The 10,539-nt window shown below is 34.4% G+C and overlaps 2 protein-coding genes across 2 annotated transcripts; both read right to left on the bottom strand.

Annotated features, from left to right (window-relative positions):
• Nucleotides 1-1,603: 1,603 nt before the first annotated feature.
• On the bottom strand, nt 1,604-8,563 carry LOC106129872 (beta-mannosidase). Its single transcript, XM_060949177.1, has 12 exons — nt 8,331-8,563; nt 7,049-7,195; nt 6,684-6,832; nt 6,197-6,390; nt 5,848-6,106; nt 5,300-5,465; nt 4,820-4,945; nt 4,243-4,417; nt 3,511-4,081; nt 3,014-3,143; nt 2,299-2,684; nt 1,604-2,017 (listed from the first exon to the last, which is right to left on the bottom strand). The coding sequence occupies exons 1-12, from the start codon at nt 8,455-8,457 to the stop codon at nt 1,769-1,771; spliced, it is 2,679 nt and encodes an 892-aa protein (XP_060805160.1). The 5' UTR covers nt 8,458-8,563; the 3' UTR covers nt 1,604-1,768.
• A 139-nt stretch (nt 8,564-8,702) lies between these two features.
• LOC106130352 (uncharacterized) lies at nt 8,703-10,285 on the bottom strand. Its single transcript, XM_013329178.2, has one exon. The coding sequence runs from the start codon at nt 10,256-10,258 to the stop codon at nt 9,488-9,490; it is 771 nt and encodes a 256-aa protein (XP_013184632.1). The 5' UTR covers nt 10,259-10,285; the 3' UTR covers nt 8,703-9,487.
• Between the last annotated feature and the right edge of the window lie 254 nt (nt 10,286-10,539).

Below are 10,539 nucleotides of genomic sequence, written 5' to 3'. Positions count from 1 at the left end.
TTTCAAATAGAATTTTTGATCATAATATAACCGCTTTCGATTTGTTGTGAATGCATTGGGTAAGAACAGTGTAGGAAAAATACTTACTTAGATGTATGGTGGCTTCCAACACCAGTCAAGGTAGAAATCTTTCCTGTAGGTTTTGTCCTGCAGAAGATTTCTTACGGATAATCATAAACATCAGAGAAAGAAATCATAATCCGTCTTATAAGATACAATTGAGGAGTAAGCAGTCTTCTTTCAATTTCTTTCAAATATTTGCATTGTCGCTTTCATTAGTTGTCATAATTTATTTAAACCAGAAAAGTTTATTTCAGTTATACTATATATAATATAATACTGAAATAATGTATAGACACTGTACATTTTTGTATATATATCTGATTTAAAAAAGTTCTTATTTATTATTAAAACATGAGATGTATAATAAGATTGTCTTGTATAATTTTAATAATATTTCTTGTTAATTTATTTTGAAATAAGTACCTACGTAAAGAAAAAAATCAATTAAATAATAAAATGCAAAATAATTTTATATAATTCTCAAATCGAGCAAGTATCGCTCTACTAAACCGTAATTAACTAAATTGTAAAAATGGAGGTATATTTATGGGAATTGAAGCGTGTATTTTATAAGATAACGCTTATTCACTTGTTTAATGTCCTTTTCTATTATTCACTGTATGTAAGTATGTTTTGTAGAAAGAAATGTTTCAAGCGTTATATGGAAACTTACGAACCAAGCATACTCATGGTAGTATTTAACTTAATGTTACTAATTTTTTATTGAAATATTTAATCTTTATAATATAAATTGAAAGCGTTCTTGAATCTCAAAGATCATTGTTTCTAAATTTCACAGAATATATCTTTGTTACTTTTATTCAGCAAAGCCCTTACCAGTTCAAAAAACTCGTCCAAAGATAAAATTTTTATACATACTATATTATGTTATTATTGTATTGCAGTTATATGTTCATAATTATGCACGCATATTTGCATTATGAACTGAAATAAATGTACTCATTTGCAATATTTTTGTTTTATTACGTATCTATTAATAAGGTATTAAGAACAGTCAAACGTATGACAAGTTATATGTTACAATAAAAATGCTCTGACACAGAAACGAAAGGTACCTAATAAGTGGGTCTTTTTCTTACAGTGCGTTTGACTTCAATTTGCCTGATGGAAAGCAAAATGTGCGTGCACGCAAACTCAGGTAATGCGCATTCACTCTTGCCTTATCCCAAGGATGTAGGTATCGGGAAGCAAAAAATCGCAAAGAGGATTCCATTTTTAAATTTTAGGGGGTGCCATTGCTGATTTGGCTCTATGATGAAGTAGTGGAAGCAGGTTCTCACTGAATTTGTATAAATAGGTAGGTCGATAATGCTTCGGACCATACCGCCTAACCTGTATTTTACAGCCTGTAGGCTTTCCCGTTAAACTTACTTTTACTTGAAGACCGGATTCAGAGATAGTGACAGGCTGCAAAATTTACTGACACCGTAATCTAATTATTTATTAATTTAACCACTTTAATTTTTTATCGGCAACAATATAATCATTTGAGGTTCCTTACCCTAAAATAAAGTTTGCATTCGATTCAAAAAATTTATTGATATATTCGACTCTTCACAAATATCTTTTATTATTTTTTATTTCTTTGTTACATAATACTTATGCTATTGAGCAATATTTGGTATTTGTACTCGCGTTTTCGATTTCGGCCACCCAGGTACTGGCTGAGTTACTGAGTATCCTTTTAATTAACATAATATTGATACGTTATAGCCGCTTCAATATCTTTAGGTGACAATGTTTCTTTACTAATAAAGTTGATCCTTATGTACGGGTTGGTCACTATAAGGCCGTTGTCTTCAAAATAGCCAGTGTGATGTTCATTAAAAACTTTATTCGTTTCTAGCCAAAGGAAGAGCACCACTGTGTCCACTTTTATGTCCACTGGATAATAGAACTTAGGGCCAGGTCCTTGGGGCCCTGATACATTGATCTGGAAAAATTAATGTTTGATACTACGGGTGCTTCTTCAAAAAAGAGCATCCGTAGTCAATTGGTACTACGAACAAAAACCTCACAAAACTGCATAGTGCATGAAACAGGTGGGTTCGCTTCGGGAAGGCATTTAAGGTGTCATATCCTGTTTTTTTATGAACTTTAATATAAATGTCAATATCTATAAATTTGACCGTTACGCTGTGGTTAGCTAAAGTAACGACACCATCAGGTATTTCAGTATTTTGCATAAAGAAAAGAATTAACATCGGACAATACCTGAATTCGTGGCTCCCTCAACCCTGTTACAGTTTTGAACGGTTTCGGGAACACGTAGTTGTACGGCGACGACACCACGCCGGGAGCTTTGAGTGTAAACCTTAAGAAGGTTTCCCCCGTATTGTCATTCCACATAGTCAGTTTGATATCTTGCTTCTTAGCCGTGAGAGACCCTACATCAGCTGAGTATGATTGAGACCTGATTGGCGTCAGGCTACTCCAGTTGAAAACCTCGACAATGATCTGGGCTTCCACTATCGGCACGAATCTGTCATTTATAAGGTAAACATTGACGTCTCCACTCAACAAAAGCCGTGGAGATACAAGCACGGGTGCGAAGAACCACTTGGCGTAATAATGCATCAACTTCCATCTGCCGCCGTGCTCTGTAATAAAAATCGCTATGAAGTTTAACTTTGTCAATACTTTATAACTTCATAGTTTTTGACCCGCTAGCGACCTTTCATGGCTTCGCCCGTAGTTCAAACATAGCTTATAAAAAACTTTTTAAATGTTGTAAGAATTTTCATAATCAGTTCAACATTTCCTAATTCGATTCAATTTTACAAACAATCAAGAGTACCTGCTTAAACCTTTCTCTTGAATACTCTATCTATCAAAAGAACCCACAACATAATACATGGCGAAGTTTACATTTTTATGCATACCAGGCTGAAGCTACTTTGTTCTATATTATGAAGTGATAGTAACATACCGATCCCAGACCAGGTGGGCGCTTGCCACACATCATTCAGCTGCCAGTAGAGCGCCCCCATAGTATACCAGTCTGCCTGGCCCTGTCTGTAAAACTCGGACTCTGCTTTCATAGCCATTGCTTGACTGATCTAGAACCAATCAATCAAAACTGGTAATTTAAATTTCTATTTAACATGTGATTAACACATTCGCTCTTTAAATCAAAATTCTATCATTGAGCCAAACTGCTGAACGTGGCCTACCAGTCTTTTCAAGACTATTGACCCTGCCTACCCTGCAAGGGATGTAGACGTGACTATATGGATGCATGAAGAGAGTTATGAATGTGGATGAAGCGAAGGAAATATGCAGAGATCGTGGCAAGTGGAAAGAGGTAGTCTCTGCCTACCCCTTCGGGAAAGAGGCGTGATTTTATGTATGTATGTATGTATATGGATGCACGCATGTATTAACACACATAACAATTCATAAAGCGCAAAAACTAAAGCTGCATACCTGACTGTAGAATACAAATTTCTCGTAATATTTTGGGTCACTTGGATCTAGATTCAAATGTTCTTTCATCTGTTCTTCAATGTACGAGTATCCGTTCGGACTGTGTTGCCTGTGCTTTGAGTATTCACTATCTATCTTAAAATCTTCAGGATTGGTCGTAGCAGTTCTCATAGTGGCTATAGAAGGCAATGATTGAAAACCGTATTCTGATGCGAACCTTGTTTGAGGATAGATATTCATATCCCAATTGTCAGCTAAGTAGTTATAATAATGCGTGTCTCCAAAATGAGGATCGTAGGGATTCTGAGCGATATAGCCTTCCTGTTCAGATTTTATTCCATTTGATGGACTTGATACAGCATACTCTTTGTTATCCAAATTAGTCACAATAGGCCTTATGGTATCTACATAGAGTTTGATGTAGTCTTCCTTGTATCTGTCGAACTGGGATATAGTATTGTACCAGTTACCTCGTAGCGCCACTTCATTTTCATTGTTTCCAGCCCATAGAGCAACGGAAGGGTGGTGTTGAAGGCGAATTACGTTTTGCTCTATTTCAGTCTTCACGGTACTAAAAATACAATCAAGTTTCCATAAAAACAGCAAGTAGATATTTTATGATTTTGTCATTAGTAGAGTAAATTGCTAAAACAAAGCACCGGTGTATTTCATTGCTTATTCGAAATTGAAAACTGAATGCAAACGTTAAGACATGCCCTAATAATAACTTACTTCAAAAACTCCGTATAAGCTGGGTACATGGAACATGCAAAGAGGAAATCCTGCCAAATCAAAATACCCAGCTCATCGCATTTTTGATAAAAGTAGTCGGACTCATAAACACCGCCTCCCCACACTCGCAGCATCGTCATGTGTGCGTCTCTAGCAGCTGATAGTAGTCCGTCGACTGAAAAAAATAATAAATACCTATTTGTAATTATAGAAAGCCCGCGATTCTGTCCGCGTAAAGAGAAAAATCATGTTAGGTATTTTCTCTTTTTTAACTGAATTGGGGCAAAAACATTTCATAATGTACTGCGCAGAGATCCCCTGCTCTTACAGACAAGTTCGCTTGGCAACAAAAGCTGTTCAGTAGTTTTTGAGATAATAATGAAAATGTAAATATTTGTTGCTATCTTCCTCGTTTAAGCGTAAATCCCGGAATTACCCAGATAATTAGTTTTGATTTCCAAGGGGAAGGAATTTGTAACTTTTTTGCGCTGAAAATAATCGCTTAATTCAAGTAGTGTTAGAGCCTGTTATTTTACAATTTATTTTCTAATTTCTTAAAATAATTAATTCATCTTACCTATTGATCTGTCATCCCCGCGTTCCGGTAGAATGTGCGCTGGTATCCAGTTGGAACCTTTCATGAACAGCGGGTAACCATTGATCTTAAAGTAGAAGGTCAAGCCTTGGCCAGCGGTTGTATTACCTACATAAACAGTTAGAAATTTTAGTTTATACGTAAACTTTGCTATTTATTTCTAAAAACAAGCATTGCTCTCAAGGAGTCGGTATATTTAATCAAGTGTGGCATTAGCTATGTAAGAATAGTAAAGAGTCACATTCACAGAAATCGGAGTAATATAAAGCCTTTTATTCTTATTAATATTCTTCCGATATCTTTGATCTACTGAATTTAATAAATATATAATATTAATACTTAGTAGGTAAGAATGGTGCTATATAAATAAAGACAGAACAAAATACCTTTTACTTAAAACATATCTATTTACGATTAATAAAATGTACATATATGCATGCACACGCATAAAAATAATCTCACCCAGAACTTTAGTCGCATTCTCTTGAATCACTTCAATAGTTCGAAAGCCAATCTTAAGATGTTTCTCGGATACCTCGTCTTTATTGCCTTTCGTGGACAAGAAGACTTTCAGGTCGTACAATTGTTGTTCACCGTACCCGTTAGGCCACCAATGTCGAATAACGTTCTTAAAAATAGGAAAACGAAAAATAATGTTTTTATACTGAAATTGGAACATTATGAGCCACTACGTTTAAATGCAATTTGTTCTATAGTGTCATCGTCTTTAATCGCATGAAATTTTCAGCTCAAAGGAAGCATCTCAACAACTGTTCACATACCTAATACTCAAAATTGAGATGCAAAAAACAAAACATATCCTATACGAGTATGATGGTGTAGTCACATCACTTGACAAGGGCTCTTTTCCAGACTGGAGGCCAACCGGGGCTATAGCCAGGAGCATAATGATTATTGCGATTTCTGTGGTCCCACCTCAGCACAAACTGTTACAAAATTCCATTTTCTGGGCTCCAAAGTATCGTATAAGCGAACAATTTAAAAGTTACCTCACTTAAAACCATGTTAATATCTACTTCCACTGTTCCATCGTCTCTGGTCTGAACATCTACGTCCTTTCCAACCGTTATTGTTTGTTTTCCTTCTACTGTTATGGCAGCAGAGAGATACCCCACAATATGTTTTCTGGTGCGGTCAGATTCTAAATAAGCCTTTATTTTTAAATGCCACTTCATATTCTGCTTTTCAGTAAACGTGGTGATTGATCGTATGATAGCGCCGTTATAAAATTCTAAGACCGCTGGTCTCCTGAAAAAAGTATTTGTACGTTATCTTTCTCATATTTTCTTGTACTCAATTACATCCTCCGCTGGTATAGGCACTTCCACTTGTACTTACCAGATGCCAACAGATGGAAAAGCCGGTCCCCAGTCCCAAGAGAAAGATGCCTGCATCTTCCTCATCTGGTTGGCATGGCATTCTCCATTGTATAATTGCGGAACGCATTTTGGAGCAGTGAAATGCTTCTCTGATAAAGTACGAGCCACGTCTATTGGTGATGCGAACGCAACTTTCAGCACATTCTCTCCTACCTAACATTTAAGGTATCGTTATTTTTCATCTGTATATATTTTGTTTACAAATAGTAAAAAAAAGTTAAAACATGGTTATGCCTTCATATCACACAAGAGTTTTGCTTTCGATACACGCTTATGTTCGTAGTGAATCATTTTATTCGATTCCATGAGTTTAATGTTAGACCGTTTCTATCTAAGACTCATAATATTATTAGATAGGTTACTATCTTATAATATCGAACCATATTTAAGATAAATTTGGTAAGTACAAAACGTATAAATTGTTAGTATAGAAACAAAAATCCCACCTTCAAATGGTTCTTTGCATCAAACAAGTACCTCACAAACATATTATTAGTGCTTCCGATTGGCGAATCATTGAGATCAATAAACGCTACTGTGTCCAAACCGTAAAATACTAAATGAGCTGTTTTTGCTTCCATTTGGGCTTCAGTCACTGAAAACACCAATAAAAACATTACATATTATTACCACAATTTTTATTATCTCTGTAGCACCCACCACCGCTATGTTTCGACACCCGGGTCTGCCTTCCGACATACTTAGGGAAGTCTCTTTATATAAAAAATATACTCGGATTTATATGCTTTGCTTTGTCCGAAATCCTCGGCTTGCATAACATTTATGGCGACATCAAATCAACTTTATTTACCATTAAATTTTCCCGTATAAGTCCATGTATCGTAGGCAACCCATCTTGTGAGAACGTCGTTAAACCCGCTGAAGATATCTCCGATCACTCCAACATTTTGTAGGTCTGAGTAAATGCCGCCCGGCACCGTGGCTGGCAGAAATAAACCTAAAATCAAAGCCTATTTATCTCACTTCTTAATTATTCATCCCTGATACCTCATCCTGTCCTTTTTTTACTTATGGTAAGTAAAGAGAAGAAAGAGATTAATCCTTCCTTATTTCGGTATAGGCAATATGACCTATTATTCAGATTTTTATTTTAAAACCATGAATAGGCTATTTGACAAAGTTTTAAAAACTATCTTAGAGTATTTATTTGTTTATAAGGAGCCCTAAAAAATACTTTTCTCTCTTTATTTTAGCTATTTTATTAAAACATAGATAGATATCTATCTATTTTATTAAAAATCGAAAAATAAAATGCAATATTCAAATATGCCGCCAAAACGCGACTTTTAGCAATATGGCGGCCATGGCTTGCAGTGACGTAGATTTCGCATAAATATCATACAGAGCTCGTTGGTGTTTCGAATAGTTTGATTTTCTCTTGTTTTATTTAACTTGTGCCACGTCATATATGTGAAAATTATTAAAATGAGTTTCTATAGATGTTGTGCAGTGCTTCAATGCACTTATACAACCATAAAAACGCCAACCATTATTGCGTCCACTTTTGGTAGGATTCGACTGTCAGCTTTCCCGAAATTGGTTTCCATTATTAAATACCTATGTTATCTGTGAAATCCTGAGCGATAAAACACTTATAAATCTTGAAAAATAATAGCGAACACCAAGGTACGGTACGATCCATAGTCTGTTTATGCGTAATATATACGTCACCAAAAAAATCAAATTTTCCGAGATTTTATTAAAATAATGTTATTTATCTCGCGTTATTACAAATCGCTCCAAAAAAATTATATTAAGACTGATAACATAAAAGAAATGTATATTTTTATTACACTCAAATAGCCTATTCAAAATTTTCTTAAAAGTCTTATTAAAAATAATTTAAGTTATTTCTAAACCTTGCCCAAAACATTACTTCCGTAGGTATTTCCGAAAGCATAATCCGTTTATTAGTTTCGGTGCAATCACCTTTTTTTTAAAGCTTTTATTTTCTATTCTATTTAAGCATGGTCATCTTTATCTGCTTGTGTTTTTTAACACTGTAATTTAAATAAAAATTTTATACAACAAATTAACTACACAAATGCACTTATAACTTGTTCGATACTTACTTCCATTTTTATTCGTCACAGTCCATACAGCGTTTTTGGAGCTCAAATCCAATATGTCTATCGTACAAAAAACATTTTTAATTATTGATGCCACAAGCACTATCACCAAACAGCCTTTTCCGAGCATTTTGAACACGAATGCGTGGTCAATTTACCATATACAATGTGGAGATTGCCGTGATATCACTGCACACTCGGACAAGGATGTGCGACCATACCTACTTGTTTTATCGATAAAAGTAATTGCACTGTTAAAATCCTAGAAATAACAATTACAATACAAAATAAGATGGGTTATTACTTGAAACTTCTAATATTGGCTTTTCCTTTTGCAACTTTGGGTCGTCAGACATACCCACTTAGACTTATTACTGTTTTTAGTCAATTGTTTTATCCAATATATGTATAACAAAATTTGTACAAACATGATGAGGTATTTTAAATATTTCGAATACCATTCCGAATAGAGAGCGAAAGGAGTGTTTTCTATACTAAATGGAATTGAAAAGATTCTCTACACTCAATTTTAACAAGACGAGAAATAAAACATTTCTCGTCTTATCAAGAAGTTGTCGATGTGATCGTAAATTGTACATTTTACGTGCATAAAGTTTAAATAAATAAATAAATAAATGTCGCTACTCATCCCATCACTAAAGATTATCTTCATTAGAGGGCGTTCAGTCGGTGTCTGTTTATATCTCGATCGAGTTACCTCTACAATGACACCACAATTTCTACATAGAAATATTGTTCATGCTATGAAGATGAGCTTCATCTTAATCTTAATAGCAATGACATACATGATGTCGTTAGGTCACAACGCTAGACTCTTAGTACCATCATTCTTTTAAGTTTAAAATAAGAACAAAATACTGAAGTGAGCAAAAGGCCCATTTATAACAAAAGTTACTTCTTCACCCTTTGTAATACCTACATTTTAGCGATACATTTGCTGTAGAAAACCAAAAACGAACCCCTCGGCCTGTGAAATATCGTATTCATTCGGCCAATGCAGTCGACGTAGTTACAATAGTATCTTGGCCCGTCAAGGAAAAATAAAACAGAGTTGTGAATATTCGTTTTTATTTTTTTACGAGTGTTTACTCCAGTTACAACGGCTTCGCTGGCTCGGTTAATTATTATGAAAAAAAGAACTAGCACAACAATGATTCTTCCTCTTCTGATCCATTGTTTCGGATATCTTCCTTTACTTCTTTTTCTTCCGTTTGTTCCTCTTTAAAATCATCTTCTGTGGTCTTGCGCTCATCATTGCGAGATGTTTTTTTGGACCTTTGTCTCTTTGTAGGAATTCTGTCATATTTTACACCTTTTCTCTTTTTAGCATTTTTCAAAATGTTTTTGAAAAATATATCATTTTCTTCTTGTGTGAATTCATTATCCCACTGATTGATCATAGTGAAAAAAAAGTTAAGAGTTTTCTTATAACATTTAAGGCTTATTTTAACACCGTCACCGCGAGTGCTTCCAGACCAAGAACATTCGCAAAGAAATTCTCTGGAGAAAAGTACATCCAAAAATCGGTATGCGCAAGTTGTTCCTTTACCTTTACCACCCGAACAAATTATTGAGCATGATCGGATGAGTTTCAATTTTTGTTCATTATCAGAAAGTAGCAGCTCCATATCCTCTAGGTCTTTTTCACTTTTAATTTGTTTTAAAATGAAGGAATTGTTATCAGCATCAGAAGCTTTGGTTAAATTTACTTTGGTTTTATAATTACGATTTGACTCTTCAATCTGAATGGAGAGGTTTGCTATTTCGTTCATAATTTTTTTTTGATTTTCAATTACATTGCCCATTAGTTCAAATAAAACAGACTGGTTTTGCAATATATTTTGAATGTCAGTGTTTGGTTCATGCAGCAATGGAACTGGATTCTCTATGTTTTCAATTTTAGAAACCATGTTACCCAAATTACCAACTAGTTTGAGCTTCAGCTCTATAATTTTTCTTTTCAGAACATATCTGTAAATAATATATCATTACATATCTAATGCTTCACCACATAATTTAATAACAGTCTTTATTGCATAATTTATTTTCTTAAGATTTTTCTTCCTTTCTTTCTACTTATATACTTTAAATACTGACGTTTCAAAAAAATTACAGTGGCACTCTTAAATCTTAATACCCAAAGTGTTTTAAATAAGATGAAAAATAAAATAGGTAGTTAGATCATTAATAT

The sequence above is a fragment of the Amyelois transitella genome, chromosome 18 (genome assembly GCF_032362555.1).
Source record: "Amyelois transitella isolate CPQ chromosome 18, ilAmyTran1.1, whole genome shotgun sequence".
NCBI classification, from domain to species: domain Eukaryota; kingdom Metazoa; phylum Arthropoda; class Insecta; order Lepidoptera; family Pyralidae; genus Amyelois; species Amyelois transitella.
Note: the sequence above shows the minus strand (reverse complement) of the source record. Positions and strands in the feature narration are given on the sequence as shown.

Coding starts and splice junctions, on each gene's coding strand:
- LOC106129872 (XM_060949177.1), bottom strand. CDS start 8,457: ATGCTCGGAAAAGGCTGTTTGGTGATAGTGCTTGTGGCATCAATAATT. Junction 6,833..7,048: donor TTATACGGGAAAATTTAATG/GTAAATAAAGTT, acceptor TGGTGTTTTCAG/TGACTGAAGCCCAAATGGAA. Junction 3,144..3,510: donor AATTTGTATTCTACAGTCAG/GTATGCAGCTTT, acceptor GATTGGTTCTAG/ATCAGTCAAGCAATGGCTAT.
- LOC106130352 (XM_013329178.2), bottom strand. CDS start 10,258: ATGGTTTCTAAAATTGAAAACATAGAGAATCCAGTTCCATTGCTGCAT.